The sequence below is a fragment of the Aphelocoma coerulescens genome, chromosome 2, assembly GCF_041296385.1.
Source record: "Aphelocoma coerulescens isolate FSJ_1873_10779 chromosome 2, UR_Acoe_1.0, whole genome shotgun sequence".
Taxonomy (NCBI): Eukaryota; Metazoa; Chordata; class Aves; order Passeriformes; family Corvidae; genus Aphelocoma; species Aphelocoma coerulescens.
In genome coordinates, this window is record NC_091015.1 from 28,816,315 (window position 1) to 28,837,621 (window position 21,307).

Consider the following 21,307-nt stretch of genomic DNA (forward strand, 5'->3'; position numbering starts at 1 on the left):
CTCAGTTACTTTCATGTGTTTGACAATGGATCCCTTGATCTTTCCCTGAGCAGGGACAAGGCTGACCAGGTCAGCCCATGATTTCCTAGGTACTACTCACTATTGTTTTTTATTGTGCATGTCTCACCTCTTTAAGATGGGCTCATCTTAGCATTTTTCAGTTTTCAGTGTCCTGCCTTGACTGTAATGGTGTTTCTTAGATCTTACACAGGATCCTGACAGAGATAACAAACATCTCTTCCAGAAACTTTGAATAATTCCTGTGGACTGGAATATATCCAATTGGACTAGATCCTGACTTGCTGCTTTCCTGCTGTTGTCTGTCCTTCTCTTTCCCATGTCACGCTGGTAGGCATGGAAGTCTGAGGCCAAGTTTTCACCATGCATGCTGATGCATTGAGCTCAAAGGCATCACGTACACAGCCCCTTCTGCTTTATTTCTCTGAGCTCTGAGTAAATTATCTTTTAAAAATGATACCCCTTTTGCTTGACAACCCTCCCTTTCATGGCAGCTTCCTGCAGGATTCTGCCTAGCAGTGCCTTTGACAAGTCAAGGTTTCCTCTTCTAAAGCCCTGATACAGCTTTTTGTGGTCTTTCTTATCGAGAAGCAGTAAATTCTTTTGTAATTTTTAAACCATAGCAGTGGTAAGAGATGGTGCTTACACCTCACTTTGTTCTCTGGACTCAAGGTTCCAATAAGCCGTAAAGTGTCACTAGTGCCATTAATATTTTCAACCTAATTTATAAATAAAATTGGATCAGAATTGATTTCTTAATCATAGCAGCAGGCGCATCACAGGTTTTGACCTGGACTATGATATACAGCAGCTTGATGAAGAGGTTCCCTGTGATCCTGTAGAGACTTCTGAATGAATGGCTCACAGTAGAACTGTTACAGTTTTAAGGTTTCTGGGAGTGGGAGTTTTGAGAGGAAAAAACCCTTATCAATATCTTGAAAAACAATTTACTTTAAAAGGAGGAAAAAAATGCCCATCTCCGAGCTCTAAATCTGTGTTTTAGACTTGTGCTTAGTAGAGCAGCAGAGTGAGAAACCAGAATTCCTACTTTGGCTTGTTTTGTAGTGCTTGTGATAGTCATGCTTGGATTTTAACATATTGAAGTCACACAGAATGTTCTAAATGCTTCACAGATATCAATAAACTATCAATAGCTGATGGCTAACAGCCTGTATTTTCATTGCAAGCAGTATGAAAGCTGTGCAGTCCAGTGACTTTGCAACTTCATTAGTCCCCGGTGTTGACTGTCGAGTATTGAAACTGAAATAGTGAAGTGAAATATAGATTTTCCTGTCAGAATTCATCTATCTCCACTGATAAAGAAGCAGTCCAATACATTACTTCATCTACTTTTCTATAAAAATAAACAAAATAATTATAATAGCATCATATAATAATAACAACTTTAGACTTTATTTTATCTATTGAAATGGAAAAAAATATCCTTCACACCACTTTTTTTATTTTAAAAGACTATTCAGGTTTTTTATCTCAAATCAATATTATAATCTAATTTATTGTATTGTAGGGCTGTGCTAGTTAAAATATTGCTCACAGTATGCTCTACAAGTAATAGCAGTAATATACAGGTTCTGTATTTAAAAAAAAGTTTAGATTTTTATTTCCAATAAAATGTTTGCTCTGTAAGATTAATGGTATGTTAATGTATTTGTATAGTACTTAAGAAGGAGTACACAGTTCTCACGTTAACAGAAACAATTACAGTGAGTGACACTACTCATAATAAAAAGCCGTCTAATATATAAAATGTACATATTTTTATTGAGTTTATGCTTTTGAGTTAACTGATAGATGAAATCCTGATTACTTACCATTTTTGGAAGACATCATTTTACAGGGAAGATACTCTGTAACAATTACTGTCAACAGAACTGAAGCCCTGGGATCAAGCAGGCAAAGTGGTTGGTACTGAGGGTCAGTCACGTTTTCTCTGGAAGAGTTTTTGCAGGCTTGTCTGGTGTGCACGTTGCTTCAGAGTGACCTGAATGTTCCTGCTGGTATAGACACTTAAAAGCTCTTAAAACTTGGAAGTATATAGATTACACATAAAAAGTGAAATTGAGCAAAACTCATATCATCTCCTGTGATACAAAAAGTTGGGAAGGCAGTGAAGGAGTGGCAGTTGATCTTTAACTCCATTTTCGTTGGTAACTAGATTATCATTTATGTCTAATTCAGCAAGTCACATGTTTTGTTGGTCAAGCATGTTTTGTGTGCACAGACAGCATAAGACTAAAGCTGGGTGAATGAAGGGCAACTTAGTTGACCTGTCAGTACATATTGCTCGCAACATCTATTGCCACATCCTGATTCAGTTTCATTAGCATATAGTGATGATTACATTATTCATCAATACTCCTCTCAAGGCTTTGTAACTCCCTGTATATATGGGGATTTCCCCCCCCCCCCAGGTTTTATGCAGTTTAAAATAACCTTGAATTGTGAGGTTTCTAATGGTACACTTATTTTCTATTAAAACTGTAGAAAACCATACTTGTATGGAAAGATACGATTTCATATATACCATAACCATTTATTAAGTATTATGCCTGTTGCATACCAGGCAGGGTCTTTTTCTTTTGAATTTAAGTACTCAACTGAAAAGAGTCTAATACAGTGTAGATTATGTGATATTGTGCAGTTGGGATTGAGAATTATTTTGTACTGCCATATGCCCTTGTGTTATACAAACCCTAACTCATTATTTTCAGTTCATAATAATAATGATGATAAGCATAATGCTTTATGATCTGTTTTTCTACTTACATAATACATATACTAGCAGTCACAAGACTCAATTGAATTCATGGGCTGGAATTCAGTTGAATGTATTTTTCTTTTTCAGTGAGTATAGAGACTAAACTTGAAAATGGGCTCCTCATGCTCATTCAAAATAATAGTAGGAGGAAGGAAGAGTTTCTCTTTAAGTGGGAAGGGGTAGTCACTCCTTGCAGTTAAGCACTGAATCAGATAGAGACAGCTGCAGAGGCAAGATACGCATTGCAAAAAACAGATCAATTGGAATCAGTCCCATCCAAATGAAATTACATCACTCAATAACCTTCCTTTTAAGCCATTGAAATCTTCTGGCCCAAATTTCTCTTGTCAAGTCACTGAGTTTAGCCAATGATTAAAGTATCTTGAAATTGCTTCGATAACATCAGGGACCTTGTTGTGACAAGGTCTGTAAATGCAGTCATTTAAAAGAGAAAACTGGGTTTCATGTAGAGTATTGAGTGTATTGACTGGATATTTTTTCATGGGTTCTCAGAAGCTTGTATTCACAAAGACAGTACAGAATGAAGGAAAATTACATATCCTCTACAAAAGATTAAATAAAATGTTGGTTTCATGTAAGTGAAATGGTTTCATTCAGTAATGAAAGTGTAATTTTCCTTTGAAGTAGTTCAAAAATGTGTTATTGTTTTGAAGTGGGCATAGAAGTACTTGGAGAACAGAATTCTGTAAATCAAGATAGTCAACATGTTTATGCAGTGACCAGTTCTGTCATTATTTATGCTCCCGTGTGACAGTTATTAAAATCAAGCAGAGCTCTTCTACTCTAGTGGTACCTCAGATGCTGTGATCTTTTGTCCTGCAGATAACTTTTTTACAGGCTAATCAGTCTTTATATTGGCAGATAGAAATCTGTAACCTTTCAGGAAGCATTTGTTAATATTTATAACGATCAATACTGAGAAAATTGAAGTAATTAGCAATGTGTAGGAGACACATTGCTCATCATTGTTTTGTGGGTCTGGTTTGCCTTTTTTTTCCCCCTCTAAAGTGCTCAGTAACTCTCATCCACTTAATAGAGCTGTTGGGTACAGATTAATTTCTGAAATGAGGTGTACCTTGAGCAACCTGACTTTTAAAAATGCATATTACTTGTAATCTTTACCTCATTAAAGTTATTTATAAATACCCCAAATTCCTCTTTAGGTTTAACAGACAACCTGGTGGGAGAATCCTAATTTTTCAGAGTTGGTAAGGTATGCTGAAGCAGCGTCTTGCCTTCAGACCCTTGAAGATAAACTTATTTTACATTGTGGTTGCAAATATATTTTTACTTGTGCCCAGTTAGCAGCCAGAAACATTGCTCTTACAACAGGTATTTAACCTAATGAAGCCAGGGATTAAAATGGCTAGAAAAGAACCCGGATCAAAACTGCTGAGATAAGCATTATGTTTGTCTGCAATGTGCACTTTTCAGTGCCTGTTACACAAATGAAGAGTAGAAAGCATTGAAATAATTTGTGGGGTTTCTTGTCCTACAAAGTCTTTTGAAAAAGAAATCTGCACGTACTTTTAGACACCTGCCTTCTACATAATATTTACTTAAGGGAGGAAGCAGATGACAGCCATGTGTGATTAGGGAGGAGAGTGAGAGAGGTTGGTGTGTTTCTCTCTCTTTGTACCAAAATTTGAAGGAAAGTGCTTTTATAATTACTTCTGTCCTGGATTAAGGAGAGTTGGGAGAGAGCAACTCTTCTAAAGGACCAAATATGCAATTGAGAACCTTCCTGTTGGAAGCATCTGTTACGGCATTATCTGTGATGCTTTTTTCTATCTTAATATTTGTGGCATCTCCTGGTAAGAGAGGAAAGTTGTTCAGTTTTGCTCACTGTCCTTATTTCAGGTTTTTGTGCTCATTACATCCTTTTCCTAAGTGAGGCTGAAAATACAAGTTCAGCTGTTGCAGACAACTGGATACTTCAGTCAGTAGAAATTTGAATGGATGTACAGAATGGGAGCAGTTCTTTGGTTGAGGAAGGGTTGGCAAATGGTATGTAGGGATGGAAGAAGAGCAAAAGGAGAGACTAGAACAGGAGAAATGTCATCAGTGTGGGAGGTCTCAGGACAATAGTCAGTTATCAGATGAGTTTGCTATTGTATTACAATAATACAATAACTACAATAATTGCATGCTATTGTATTTATACATTCATATTCCTTTGTCTTTTACCAATCTTTTACTTGCTAGAACTGTATTTAAACAAAGTCAATAGTGCTTCCTTAATTTGTAATATTTCAAACATGAGAGGGGTGAAGATAACTGTAGAACATGTAAAATAAATGGTGTCAAGGTAAATTTTTAATAGAGCAGAAATGGAAAAATTGTCCAACCATTTAATAAATAATTTCACTTTATTAAATGAGTAAATATAATATCCTTTAAAATTCTTTGACACGTTGTTACCAATAAAAATGTAATACCAAGAAATAGTATAGGAATAACTAGTGCAGGTATAGGTTACTTACACTTCCTACTGGATGTCTGTGTTCTTACAGCCTTACCTAAAGTAGTGCAAAATATTAGGATCTCAGTAGTTACAAGCTTCCTCTGAGAACTTTGCTTGTACTTAATTACTTTGATTTGTGAGCTTATTAAACTTTAACTGATTATTTTATTGGTTCAGCTGTGACGTTGGTTTCATATATAAAAAAATTTACATAGATAAAATTTTTATATAAAAATAATTTATAAATAGAAATGTACATATAAGTACACACACGTGTGTGTATACACGTTCACATACTCATTTACTCATTTTGAGAAACCAAAATAAAACGCCTTGTATTTAAAGTATAGATTGCTGTATTCCTGCCCAAACCTTACTAGCCCAGATGGGACAGCCTGTCACATTCTGATGACCTGACTCAAATGGTACAGTTGCAGCTACTCACATTGCTGCTGAGAAGGTAGAGGTGGCACAGAGACCTTCAGTTTATCTTGAATTGTTTCTGATGCTACCCTTCAAGTTTCTGCATTTCACTGTGCACCCATGTCAACCTCACCCACTGAGGCTGTCAGAACAAAACTAGTTGCACTCAGTGAAGGATGAGGATTGTAATAAGATGACTATGAAGAGTATTTCTATTTTACAGCTAAGCTTTTCTTCAGATTTTGTAAGAAGTTCAAAGTTGCACTGTAGAATTGCAGTTCAGGACACCCAATTTAAAATTGTAATTGTGTCTCAAGTAAGAGATGAAGAGAGAATTGGGAGTGGATTTACATGTGGTACTTGTTGTTGTCCCTCTAATTCTTAGACTCAAAATCCTTATAATCAAACTAAAATTTGGTTGCAAAGAATTTTTGTTTAAACATGTGGCAACAAGATGGCTCCTGTTCATCAGACTGTTATATTTCATCAAAGTATGACAGCAGTTTCTTTTTTATTTACAATTCTACTTAAATACATTTCAAAGTGAAAAAAAAAACCCACCAGCTGTGGTGATGGAGACTTTATATCGGTCTTTCTTTCAAAATGTATCTGCTCATCTTAAAGACAGCATTGATGTTTTCCTGCTTAAAATCTCACAATGCTATAAAATACATTAATTTGCTGTTTGGCAAGCAGTTTAAGGAGTTTAAATGTAGAGAATCAGCACTTAAAAATTGTATTGATTTTTAAAAAAGCATTCTTTAAAAGTATGTATGTCATGAGTGTCAAAAGACAGGAAGTACAAGTAGGAAAAGAAAAAGCTTTGAAGACTTTGGAATTATTGGCTCAAAGACATTTTTTCAGAAGTGACTAAAGCCTTTTATGTACTGAATTATTACAATGTCTTTTGAAAGAAACCCTTCCTTACTTAGTATTTCCTAAATCCTAAGACTTGTTTTCTTGCAAATGCTATAAAACAAGCATTTTTTAAGGTTATAACATAGTAGCCATGTTATTTGTGCTTGTAGTCAATCCCACAGCTTCATTTCTGTGGGTTTCAAATCTGAGTAAAAATGCTAGCTTCACTATCAAGCCTACTTGTATTAAATTGTTGCTTTTATGATTTAAAAAAAAAAAAAAGAAAATTTCCTTCTCTGTCTTGTGGTGGACTGCCTTTGTTCTTTGAGCTGTATTGAGAAAAAGTTACAAGGATGCTATACTTAACTCAGTTTAATGTTTTGACACTTAGAGACTCTTGAATTTTGGTGTGGGTGTCTTAAGTATTTGGATCTGAGCATACACATTGCTTAAATTTAGTGTGATGTTAAAATGTTTCATAAGACAGAGGAGAGCTGCTATGATCTTTCAATGTTAATATTTTTTTCTTATCACTTTACTGTGTAGATACCCTTCATGAGACACAACTCTGCCACAACTCATCCTCGGAGGCAATCGTGGAAACCTTTTATAATAGGATTTTTAAATATGGATAAAGCTCTCAATAGAATACCTAAAGTAAAGGAGAACAGCTACCTTGTCTCAACTATAAGCTTATTATGACAAAACACTGAGTTTGCTTGTCAGGCTTGGATAGAATGTAATTGATTGGTTTGTTATTTGGACTGACAAGGTAGTTAATTTGCCTGCATTTTTTTGCACTAATCAGGAACATTTTGTATGTGCATCATTGAAAAATCCCGGATAAATGTCTTGTCAGGATTGTCCTATTAAGTAATGTCTCTTTCCCCTGTGCTTCGTTGGCAAATGATGTTATACGATGCGTGGATTCACTGAAGAGTGACAGAAGCCTGTGGGACTTAAATATTGTGTGTTCCTCTATGGTGATACTGAAAGAAATAAGCAATGGTTTGCCATCTGCCTGCCACTCTTCTTATATACAGTTTAATAAGAACATTTCTATATAGAACACTGTGTTGTACATAGACCTTGCTGTAAAAAGGATTGTTTCGTAAAAAAAAATAAATGTTCAGTGATAATGAGACCTGTAAAACACTTGAGACTTACTATTCTGAAGGAATAGATTTGCCATGGAAAAATTGATTTTATGCTTATTAGTATGAACAAATTGTTTCTGACTCCAGACACTCGAGAGAATAGAACTATACCTATACTTCTTTCTGAATTTTTTTTTTTTTAAATAAGAAAAACTTGAGTATATGCAGACATTTGTTTTATTTGGTTTACTTCTCTGGCAGTGTTCAGGACAAGCTTATCTCCTCCCAATGCAAACACGAAATTGTTTTGTAAGTTGGGGAAGGAATGAAGAACTGATCACACAGCGTGACAGCTGAGATCTTCGTCTCCGTCCGTGTATATCCTGGTAGATGCACACATAGTATTTTGATCTTCAAATGGTACAGATACAGTTCTTAAATCTACAGTATCAGAGTGTTGACATCTTCATCGTTTTCATCTTGAACTTGCTCGGAAAAATTCTGCTCAAATGCAATCACACTTGTAACTTTATGATCTATAATCTTTGAATTTTTTGAGATATGGTGGGTTTTGTCATCTATCAAGGCACGTTTCCATTTGAAAGTATTTTTTAAACTTAAGAAAGAAATTAAATGCTGTAATAAGTAATAGGAGAATATACAAATTTATGTATACTTATCTACGAGTCATATCTTACTAGGGCATTTCATGTTTGAATATTATATTAAATAAAATTAACCTGATGTCTAACACGTCGTTTTATTTTAAAAAGGGGGTGGGAGAATCTCAGAGTTAAGATTTTTGTTGGGACTGTTAGAAATGCTTATCATTCTGTATCAGCAAGGAACACAAAGACACCTTAAAAATAAAGAAATTTGCACTAGGAAGTAGATGCTAATGCAGGAATTTGATCTTTAAGGATCAGTGAATCCTTTTTAGGAAGAAAGGACCCAAGTTTATTGACCACTTGAGCAGTATTCTGAAAGTAAAAAGTTGTGTCCAAGTGCTGTGTAAGCAAGGGGAAAAAAAAATGTTTGCCCGTACATCATGCTGAGTTTAGGAAAAAAAAGAAAAAGTTTACTGTGATTTATGATCATTTATTAAACTAAAGCGGTCTAGATATTGTGGATAGGAGAGAATGATAAATGTAGCTTATCTCGGCTTTAGTAGGACTTTCAGAATACTTCTGTGTGTGACATTCCTTTAAGTTAGAGATTTTGTTAATTATTATTGTCATGCTAAACCATGACAAGCTGCAATAAAATATGTAGCTGATTAGGAAAGTAAACCAGCTACCATGGACTCACTGGCCAATGATACTCAGCTCACTGGGTTCCACTCAAGCTCCTGGTTTCAGTATTACGATATTTTTGTTAATTTTTGCTTTAGTGTATTAGATACTGAAGTAAAGCTTTGGCTACATTTGCAGGTGATGACAGTAGAATGTGAGGGACTACAGTGTTAAAATTAAAAAAGGAATTTTAAGAAAGCCTTCAGAAGAAGCGTGCAGTACAGTAAGGAAAAGGCAAATCACTGTCGACTGTGTGATTATGGCATCAAGAGTAACTTCAAAAAAAAAGAAAGTGTGGGGGGCTCTGGATCACAGATCACAGAACGTGGATCAAACTTATCAAACCTGACACATACAAAGAGAGGTGTTACATTTAATGCATTGGAGTACTCCTCCTGAATATTCAGAAGACCAGTATCTCACCCTTTGCAAAGTCTCAGCTAGTGCATCCTGTCCACTTTGGTAAACGGAGAAGGTCCAATGTAAACTGAATTGGATGATAAGAAGACCACAGGAGACATTAATTGAAACAGCTTAAAATAGTAATATTTCTTTAATTTAGTGAAGGTGGAAAATCTGCAAAAAGCCTAAATTAATATAAAGATGATAAAGACAGAAGTTGATACAAAGAAGGAAAAAAAAAATCTTCAAAGCTGGTCAGACTAAAAATAAGCAACATTCTATCAAGATGATTTAGCCAATAGAAAGTTTTTTTCTAATAACAGGAATACTTGCACTAGAGATGTTTGTTAGGGAAGTTCAGTAATCTGTGCTATTGGAGGATTTTAAGGACAGACTAATTTGTGTTAAATACTGTTACAAGTATTATTGATATTTTCCTGGGCATGCTTGAAATCCTGAGATGAATTCCTGCTGTATTTTCTATGTTTTTCCCCAGTACAGCTTTCTTGTAGAATTTCGTTCTCTCTCTGTCTCTCCCTCTCTTTCTCCCCCCATATCATTATGTTGAAAGCCAGATGCTAACACTTGACGTTTCACCTTTTGAAAGATGTTTGAAGGCAATATTCAAAACTATAATGGACTTCTCTAGTAGTTCATAAACAGTACACCATTCAGTAGAGTTAATAGTCTGAACACCTGAGAGTGGCACTATAGATGCAATCATGTATTACAACTAGAATGTACTCCAGAAAAACAAATGCAGCATTTGGTGATAGTTTCCTAAATTTTACACTTTTCAATTTGTCAAAGGAGTTTTTCAGTGTCTGTAATTCGTGTTTTATTACCTTCATGCATGTCGTAGAGTCGTCATCTTCACAGAAATTCTTAGTTTAAACATTAAAATGCTGTAGATAGAAGCTCTGGACGGTTGCTGTGTATTAACAAAAGCAACCACATCTGAAATAGTGTTCTTATCATTATGTTCCACTTGTATATGTGGGACATTAATGAATTTTGCAATCTAATTTAACAAAGCCATGTGTTGTGTAGTTTGGCAGTCCTGTGAGAGAGAAGAGTGAACACTTCTTGCTGAAAGAAAGCTGTTCACATGCAGGTATAGTAAATAAAGTTTCTTTTCAGCATTCTTAGAATTTGTTTTGTACACGCAAACTTAATTTCCTTAAAGCAAATGATGTGTAGACCGTTCAGAAAAAATCCAGATTACATAGGAATGACATATAACGATAGCCCTTTCAAATTCTTCCTTACCCGTGAATAATCAGTGTTAGGTTTTTGGATATGAGGGGGTGTTTCATTTAGTATTAAAATCATGAGTTAAATCAGTTAGGCAGCACTTTTGGGTTTAGCGTAATAAATTTAGCTACACAGATGTCTGCCAGATTAATGCTTATTTTTTTTCACAGTTTTGTGATGTAATTTATAGATGCTATTTGTTTTTATTAATGCCCTTGAGATTGGACAGAAATTTTAAGTAAACAGGAGATTAGACAGTTTCCCATATCCAAAAGCACATAGGTACCTTATCATGGAACTACTGTTAGTTGATGATCAGTAAGCTCATCGTGCTCTGTCAGGCTGTGTGTCCATCTTGCCCATACACTGTCTTCATCAGTAGTAGGTAAAAATAAAAACCAGAATGCAATAATCATCCCTCATCTGGTAACTCTCACTTTTCAACAGTAGCCATGCCCTCTCTTTTCCAGGCATAACATAAGAGAGTGATAGTCTACTCTGTCATCTACCATTATAAACTATGTAAATGAGAGACCTCCTTTTGTGTACTTGCATTGTACCTGATAAAATAGAAATTAGAATGTGACTTTTAATTGCTTAGTGTAATACCATAGCATTTTCCTTCCCAGAAAGAGTATTTCATTTACCTAAATCAAAATTATGAAAATATTAGAATCCAGAAAGATGTAGGTTGGAGAAATCTCTGAAGGACATCAGTTCCAGCCACCCACTCAACACAGGACTGACTGCAAAGTTAGCTCTAACTTAGAAATTAGGTGAAGTTCCTTAAAGTTTTATGTGGTTGAACTTTTAGCATCTGTGAAGATAGAGAGCCGTTCAGGATAACAAGTACCTGTGTGTGAAGAGGCTGTATAGTTGGGCTATATCCTGGTTTATAATCAACAATTTATGCATATGCAGTCACATAAGAATTTTAGTGCTGAAATGTTGTCATACTCTGGTGGTAAAGTCACCTAAAGCTTGACTGGCCTATGTGAATAGACTTCTTAAAACTGTTCTATAGAACAAGGAACTGCAAGATGACCATCCATTTTTAGTTGTTATACCACTTACAGGCAAGGGCAAAAGTGTAGCAATCAGGAAGAAGAGAACTAGCTTCTTTCATTTTATACTTAATAGAGTTTTATTATTTTGACAATTTTTTGCCTAAAAACAAAGGAGTTGATAAGAATCTAGATCTTCTATTTCAGAGTCTAAATATAGTACAGCATCATTTATGGTTTGTGTTTGACCTGTGACATATCACAGCACAATGAAAGTAATTTGTTTTGGAATTAATGGGCCTGAATTGAAGAGTTTTGGTGTAGAATGGTAGGGTAAGATACTAAGTCATACCGTTGCTTATTTTCACTTTGTTTCAAGAAAGGTCAGAAGCAAAAGATAAGAAGAGTGTTATCCACATATTCTATAATGAAAACATGCTACAGTTTTGGGCTCCTCCCTCAGTAACTAGAATAAATCTACTTCTTGGACAGCATTAATAATAGTGCACTAAATAGATGACTATACATTTATTTCACCATTAACTCTTGAATTTTACTGTTTAAATAAGGGCACAGGAAAGTACCTTCTTTGATGTGACATGTAAGAGTTGCTGCTGCAACCCACTCCATAGTATTCATTCCTGTCATCCAGAATTTATCACTCCTGTGGTCTGGTTGCAGTAAGGTATCCCTGGAGCACTCCTCAGCTGCTCCAGGCTGAAGTCAGTCTTTTTGGTTCTACAGTTTCAATTCACTTGAGCTACATTGATTTACTCTGGGTTTTTGAGAATGCTTATGTGCTTCTTTCTATTGGGTATATCATACAGCTGCTAGTAAGAAACCAAGTGTTGACAGTGACTTACACAGTCATGGCTGTTTTTAAGTTGCTCATCTGAAATTGAGAACGGGCTGCAATTTAAAATGAACCCCCAAGCATGTCTGTTTGCAGTTTTGGAGTGACTCAGCACTTGGACACTGAGGGATTAAAGGGGAGAGAGATCAGTGCCTGAGAAGAAACCTCTGTTCCTCAGATGTCTCTTCTTCAGGTGCTAAGAGCATTTAGTCAGAAATGGGGTCCAAAACAAGCCAGCAAGGGATGATGCTTATCAGTAGTTAAATCTGTGCAGGTGCTGGAGTAGCCATTGTGCTGTATCTCCCCAGCAAGTGGGTGATGTACACACACCCATCCCACTGCAGTTCCCTTAGAGTTTAAAAATTCTGGGTTATCGTACTTCTAATTTTTTTCTAACTAATTCTAAGTTTGTCAGAGTAAGGCTTATGTGACAAATTCTCTACTTTTAATGGTGATGATATGTATCAGTGTTTTATATGATATGTATCAATCTTTTTTTTCCATTAAAATAAATCTTCCCAAGCTCTTGTGATGAATCGAGAGTAGTATATATATTGTGCAATTTTGTATTTTGTTCACCATGGTACCTTTTGGCATGACACTGCAGGCAGTGTGCAATGATGCGTACATAAGTGAGATTTTCTGTAGTCTCTGAAGCATATTTGGAAAGTTGTATTTAAAGATTAGCTTATTAATGTTGTGTTTCAGGGACATGTAGGTAATTACTTTTACAGCTATAGATGGGTGATGCTGTCTCGTGAATGCAAAATAGGTTTCTTCACTGTGGCTGAATCAGCTCCTTGTGGTTTTCGATGATATTAACCAGTGGCTTACAAATGTGCCAGTGACGGGTGGGTTTTGCATTCACTGCTCCTCTGTAAAAGCACAGGTCTTTCTCCCCAGTGCTTGCAGGAGGACTTCTGCAGGCCAACTGATAAGACTCCCTCCTGTGCAGGTAGATGCAATGTAATGAAATTGGATGTGTGTGCTGAGCTTTGTAAATAAAATGAGATTGACCCCAGCCATTATCTCATTTATCTCATTTACATTGTAAAATCAGTATCTACACTATTGATTAGAGCATAATTAGTTAATTATGAACACGAAAATGCAGAGTTATGTAGGGCTTGAGGACAGCCAGCTGTACTGCTAAAAAAACTAATAAAAACAATCCAAGGGCAAGAGCAGATGGAGATCTCTTTTAAAGAACAAAGCAAACATATTTCAGGTATGGAAATGCCTAGTCAAGCTTTCTTGCTGTGAAGATGTAGCTGACCTGCATTCTGTATTTCTATAAGTAAAAAATGTTTGTTTGGGATTTTTTAAAACTTTTTTATCATAACTACGTCAGAATTCACCTTTCTTCTTCACACTCCATTTTCTCCGTATTTAGTGGACATATATCTATCCTCATTAATTGCTGGAAGGAGGAACACAGTGATTTTTAATTTTGATGCATAAAGTAATTTCAGGCTTGTTGCAACATTGATAGCTAGCAATTACCTGTCAGTTAGAGGTAATTTAGGAGGTTAGGTTACCTTGTCTTCGTGTGGAGCTCTGCTTTTATTTCCACCAAGTTTTCAGTACAGCAGCTAAGCAGGCCGCTGAAGAGGGCCCACCACTTACTTGCATTTGTAAGTCCTGTGCTTCATCACAAAAATAGTTAACCATAAGTAGCAGCAAGATAAAATACTGGCTAGTTTAAGGACTGTTTTGAATGTTTGACCTTGAATGCACAAGGTTAAACATTTCAACAACCTGTAATATGGAGGAAGTAGCTTCTTTCCCCTTCCCCCCCTTGCCATCCCAACAGTTTTGTTTGTCCTATTAAGCCATCTTCAGGATGGAAGTGGATGATACTTGTAAATGATGCCATGTGACTCCTGTGCTCAGTGAATGTTTGGACTGTGATTGATCTGTGAGTGCATTTACCGACAGGCTGTGAGACTGTCAGCATGACATCTTTTGTGACCCAGCAATTTCATTCTCTATAACTAAGTCGAAAGTACTCTGTATTTTGTGTCGCTTTCTTATTTTCTGAATGTGACAGTGGGATTTCTATCATTTTTATGTTGCTAGACAAAAGAACACAACTAATAGTATACACTTGAGGGATTAATCTTGTTTTATTAGTGCCATTTTAACTTAGGTGTAAGGTTTCCTTTTGGAATTAAGAATACCAATTTTTTTTTTTTTCTGCACTGTTATGTGTGTAAGCTTCACATTTTGTCCCCAGTCAGTCTCAGCAGACAATGATTGCCAGACAGCTAGAGCATCATCTTTAACCAAGGTACAGTGTGTATTCATCCATTTTCTCAGCATCATTCTCTGGGAGCTTCAGAATTGGGGAATTTCTGTTTTCTGGTACAGAATTCATATTCCAATAAAAAGCAGTAGGAAGCAAGCATTTAAAAATATTTGGTATAGTTACATTTTATCACCATGCAGCTTTTTTATGATTTGATATATGAAAATACTCATTTGCATTTCCTCAGCTGTGCAGATGAAGATAGAAGCTATTAGTATCTGAAAACTTTCATACAGATATTCTTAACTCATTCTAGCAAAATGCAGTTTTTCTTCTACGAAGCTAAGCACTCTGAAGTGGTCAAAACTAATGACAATAAATATTAAAAACATCGAGCTTTAGAATGGTGCCTTGAGATCCATATTTAATTTCACGATGTCACGGTTATTTCAACCTGGCTTTGCGAACTCTCTCAGCGTATTCTGAGGAAACGTGGCTGAAAGTGCAGTCAGGAAGTACCACATTCTAGATACAAAATGGTAAAAATGTAAGAAGAGATGCCAAAGTGTAATTTTAAAGGGAAAACATTTTCTTTTGAACATAGAAACATATAAAGCAATTGCTTCATAAAAAAAAAATCTAAATTGACACTGTTTAAATCAAATGTAGATTTTAGGATTAAACTCTGAAAATACTCTAAATCAGTCAGAAATAGTATGTTTCTTTATTTTCTGTTACTTAAGAGGATCCTTAAGTTTACATGAAGGGAGTTCTGATAAGCACTGCTCAAGTGCAAGCCCTTACATGCATAAGATTCCAGATAGTTAGGTTAATAGGTTAGTAAAAATATACTCCTTTACAGATGAGAACATTGAGGCTCAAAGGAGGCTTAATCTTTTGCTGAAGGTCACATACACTGTTGGGATTTCGGAGTGTGACTTATCCCATCTCCCATTCTCAACCTTTTTATTATTTTAATATACCTTTCACAGGAAATAAAACCACATGTATTCCTAATTTTAAGTAATATATTCCGACATTGCAACTCTTCTGTCTTTAAAGACTGAGAATGGTTTTCTATTTCAAGTGTTTGCTTTGTGCTGGAGTTAAGAGTCACTGCTAAGCAGTCCTAAGGCTATATATTGCAATATGGTATATCTCATTAAAAAAAAAAATATATCAAAACCATGTCAGTCCAGTGTTGCATCCTGTGGATAGTTGGATTATTGCTTTTAAGTTCTATTTAGTGGAAAACAGTACATGCCACACCCTTACCAGTGCTCATGTGACTCCTAGCAAGCGCAGCCTTGGCAGTGAGGACAAAAGTATTTACTTAGGTTAAACAATCATAATTGCAAAACAGTTACTTCTTTTTATTTGGAGACTAATCCTTGGAGAAGTCACATGAACATTTTGTTCTATTAACGCAGCAGTATGTTCTGGTAGTTGAATCCTCTTTCTGCAGTGCACTGTCTGCTCTGTTGGTAAATTATATTCCTCTGTCTTTGACCTGATGATGCCTGTGCCATGCTATTACTGCAATTTTTTTGACATTTTTGTGTTTGCACATAATGTAGAGGGAGAGAATGAGTGGCCAGGAAAGCAGAGAAAGATAGTGTGGTGGATTTCTTTAAAAATTTGATTTTTAAACATTTACTCTTTCTTATTTTTCAATCATTTATATTGGCTTTAATTCAGAGTTTAAGAGTGTTTAATGAAGAGACTGTTGCAAAGTAAATTTGAAAAAAGCTTTCCTTTTCATACAAAGGAATACAGGGGGATATGCAAATAAAGATAAATACAGTAGGGTATATGAAAATCTCTGTTATTTACTTTGAAAAAATCTCTTTCTCATTTTGAGCCTATTATTGTATTGATTTAAAAATCCCTTCATGAAACACTTGTTCTACTGTAGCATTTTTTCTATGGTGGTACATTAAAAGTAGGTTAACAATAGCTATGCTGTATTTTTTGAGCTTTTGCTGTGGACTATAAATAGTATAAAACACTGCTGAAAGGTTTATTAAAGAAGAATGTAAATTTGTTGTGTGTACACGGAGCACTTTTATAAGTGAAAGATCACAGTGAAATCCTTTTAAATTAATGCCTCTTTCCAGAAAATTCAGTGTGAATGAGAAAATATTTTGTGCATTTGTTTATCAACCACATAGTCCTGGTGTAAAAAATATAATTCATAGCTGTAAATTATACCTGAGTTATTGAATATGTGAGTGAATTTTTCACAAAGCTACATGTGCAAAATAGTGTCTTAAAACTATGAAAAATATTGTCACTGTCTAAAAAAGTCAAAATTTCTGATAAAAAAGGGCAGTGAATGACACTGAAGTATCTAAAAATTTAAGCTTTTTTTTTCATTAATTTGCAAGTCTTTGAAATGTTGTCATTTACATAAGATGATGACAAAGGTGATACATGAGTGTCTGCATCAGAATATTCCAGATTAAGCAGAACCTACTTGAAGTGGCTGTTTAAAATTACCGCCTATAGAAAATTGATTTTCTTTATTATGATAATGAATCAGGAAATCTTCTGCTGAGAATTGCAGGGAAGCTCAATCTAAAATAGTACAGAAGTGCCATTTAATATAAATATATATTTTGTTTTTCTCTTGCAGGTGTGATGAATGCAGGCTTTGCTACCATTTTGGCTGTCTAGACCCTCCCTTGAAAAAGTCTCCTAAACAGACTGGCTATGGATGGATTTGTCAGGAATGTGACTCTACATCCTCCAAAGTAAGTTAATGCACCCTAAAAATAGTTGAAGTATTCTGGTTTTAGGAGTTTTGCTTAGTGTCTGCAGTTTTTTTATGAAATGCTATGCATAGGCTTGCTCTGGAAAACAGCAGAAGGTCATAAAATAAAGATTTCAGATTCTCCTTAAAATAGGTATTAAAAAAACACAGAGTGTATGCAAAATGGAATTAATAAAGAGAATTTTACTATCCCCTGTATTTACTAAATGCCTGGTTTTGACATTGTGGTCTCTGAGAAGGGTGTGAGTACAGATACTGTATCAGCATTGGTAATATTGACAAGAAAAAGTATTTCAGGCGTACTACAGAATACAAACCTCTACGGACACAGATAGAAAATGCATGTGTTTTCCAAACAAAATAAGGTGATTTAAATTGCTAAACCTTTTTCTTTCACTGAAAATTCATATGAAGGTTACTTTATATTTATTGGCATGTCTTGTTCAAATATAACATTGTAAAACTAGAACTATATTTTTGACATAGATTAGCTGTTTAATAATACTGAAAGTAATAGTATTCTTTTGTAGTAGCGACTTTTCAAAAAATAAAGATTTTGATTCTTTGTTTGTCTGCACAGAAGCTTCTTTAGCACTGGCATTCTTTTCTATCATCACCATAATCTCTGAAGAGACACTTTCCAATTGATTTTCAAAATTGGATTTATAAATGCATCTGATACCTCAGTGTAAAAATAAAAGAGTGTTCTACAAGTCTTCAAGATTTTACAGGCTACTGCCACTTTCTTTGTATTTCACAGAATCTTTTACCTAGTAAGTGCCTCAGTATTTGGATAAACAGGGACACAGCTGTGATGAGATGTTCTCATATGTTACTTGTTAGCATACTTGGATACTTAAACTCTTTCATGCATTTATTTTTAAGATTGGCAGATACAAAACGTTCAGGGAGTGGTATCATTTTTTGGCTTGCTAGTGTCCCTTTCCAGTTGCAAAAATATACTACTCAGTTACCCCCTGGGGGATTAATCAAATTGTTCTTTTGTAAGGAGGCACGGAGACAGACATCGGAAATTACCTGTCCACTACAGTTTGGACATCAAGCAATCTTTCTTGAATACCACTTACATGCAAGAGACATTCCACGAGTGAATTAAAATTGTTATTGAATTTCTGCCACCTGCTTAAACTAAAATGGGGTTCTGATAACACCAGTTAAAATCTTGTATCTCTTGTATTCTTGACTTCCAAGTAAACAAAAAGATTCAAAGGTTTGTAATTTCTAGTTGTGTTTTCCTGAAGATTAGTACACCGTGTATCAGGTACAATTTTTTTAGCTACTTTATGAGGTAAATTAATTATGATGGACTTCTTGCAGGGTGTGTATTAGTTTTAAGGTGTGTTGAAAAATTGAATGTTTTCAAGAGATAACAAAATTTATCAGTAGAATGATTATATATTTTGTGTTATCTTAGTGATTATTAGAAATTTTAAAAATGTTCTTTTGTCCGATTTTCATTCATAAAGATTTTTAGTGAGTAAATTTAAAGTCTCTTGTGCTTTCAAGTACAGGCAATTAGAATTGCATTTCAGTGAGTATGTAATGAATATGAAAGATACTGAAAAACTTGTCTTATGGGGACTCCTTGTGGTTTTGTTTAGTCACTTTCACATAACTTTTCCAGACAGCTATGCAGAAAAATTTCTCTGATAACACTAAATTGCCCTGTATGTTCCTCAAAACCTTTCTTGGTAGCTTTTTTCTGTTTTATATTATGCAGTGTAATAAATTCAAGAAACATGGTGTCAAGTTAAACTCCTTTCAGCCTTAATGTGAACCTATTTTTTAAAGGATTAGGACTTTGTTTTGTACTTCATAATTTTCAAATTCTTTGTTCTACATGGCTTTAGGGTTCTGTATTATATATCTGATTTTTCCCAGCCTGAAGGAGCTGACATGATAAGGCTTTTTCTACCCCTCCTCAGAGGGGGCGGTCTCTCAGATGTGTGCTTGGGAGTTCAGAAGAGAACAAGTGTAGAGAACGTTGGGTCATTTGCTGCACTCTGCCTGACCTGTGGATGAATTGCAAGCCTGAGCTATCAGTGATTTCAGGCTCTCAGTCACTCACTGCATCCAATTTTTGATGTGTCACAGGGAAGTTTCTAGTATGGATTATAGCAGCAAAATGCGATTGGATTTCCTGCTTTGGCTGAGGAGACTATTGTTGCGTTTTCATTCTTTTGACTTAGTTCATTTGTTTCGGTCCAGTTTAAATCACTAATATAATACACATTTTTAAATTTCCCAACCATATATCTTCATTAGGACTATAGGGCCTTGAAAGTAATTGGTAGGTAAATGGCGCTATTTCAATGACGAGAGAGATCATAGTGCTGAGCATATAATGGCTGTTAGTTTTTACTTCTAATTATGAAATTCAATTGTAGATGTTCAGGAAAAGTTGCATACTGCTGACAGCAATAATGCTATTTTATTTTCAGATTTTGCCAAGCACTTGCAGGTGTCAGCAGTACAAGGGATGTAATCTAGCAGTAATAAACATATGATTTAAATTGTTGTCTAGCACAAACATTGGACATGCTACTTCCATTTTGCTCATCCTAGTCACAGGATACTCCAGCAATTGTGTCAGTTTTTCCACCAGCGGGACATATTCCCTTATTACCCTGCCTGTCAAATAATAGACAGACAGTGACTTTGCTGTAGGGCATGAGGGCAACAGCTTCTCTGCTGGTAATACTTGCTGTCACTTCTTTGGAATGGGTGATGCTCACCACTAAGGTCTGACAAGCTCTTTCATCTCAAAAACATTGTAGATTTTGTTATATCACATGAAAGCTGAAATAAACTTATAAGGTCTCCATTTCTATAGCACTGTCCATCCACCTTGTAAAAGGATTGCAGTGCACTTTCAGGATTGCCAAACAGCGCTATAAATCATGACTTTCTTGATAGTTCTTATTAGTGGTATTCAGGCTTAATGCAGATACTTGATTCAACTTGTTCTAGCTGAATTTAAGAGAGATAAATAAAATGTAAACCAAATTATTCAATATCATGACATGGTAATATTTAGTAGTAATAAATGTGGCCTGACCATTTTTTCATTATGTACAGTAAGATCTCACTATGAGGTCTCTTTATGATTACATGTAGGCTTCTTTCTCTTGCCTTCCAGTGAAAAAGTACTGTTTGAAATATCTCCTCCAATTTTAAAATTTTGCAAGGACCAAGGCAGTAAGGAGTTGAAACATTATCATGGTGTTACACTGACCATGCTAGTTAGGTTTCTATCTGCTCATCTTTGCATGTAATCTATTTTGAAAAACAGTGCTGAGTGTACATGTCAGGTCATTATTTGAGTGCTGCAAGATCAGCTGCCTCATCTCCAGACTTCTGTTTAGCTTCCTTTTATTTAATCTCTTTACTGTACTGCATTTTTTCAGTGGAAGTAAATTGTCAGTATATATGTCAGCATCTCATCTAAACCACCTAGGAAATATTTTCTGGAACTACAAATACACAACACACCAACCCTGGCAAGTAATATATTTCTGTACACATTTTGTGTTGGAAAGAAATCATGGATTTTGCTTATTAGCCAAGTAGAAGCATTTCTTTGGGTATGTTTTGCTTTCACATGGTGAATGCAAATGTATTTGGACACTGTAATATTACATTATTGAATATAATGTTTGAAATAATATTTTAAGTTTAAAAGAATTTTAATATGCAAAATGTATTTCAAACCTTTAGATTTGGTCAGATGAAAAGAAAGAAGTGCACAATTCAATTCCTGTAGTCCATGGAATTTTATTCTAATCAGAAATAAAGTTGGT

At 35.2% G+C, this 21,307-nt stretch overlaps 1 protein-coding gene across 1 annotated transcript in view; it reads left to right on the forward strand.

The window, feature by feature from the left end:
- The window catches only part of LOC138106384 (PHD finger protein 14-like), a 163,578-nt gene that overhangs the window by 92,059 nt on the left and 50,212 nt on the right, over nt 1–21,307 (forward strand). The window contains 1 exon segment of the mRNA XM_069006910.1: nt 17,349–17,466. Within this exon segment, the coding sequence (XP_068863011.1) occupies nt 17,349–17,466 (118 nt within the window).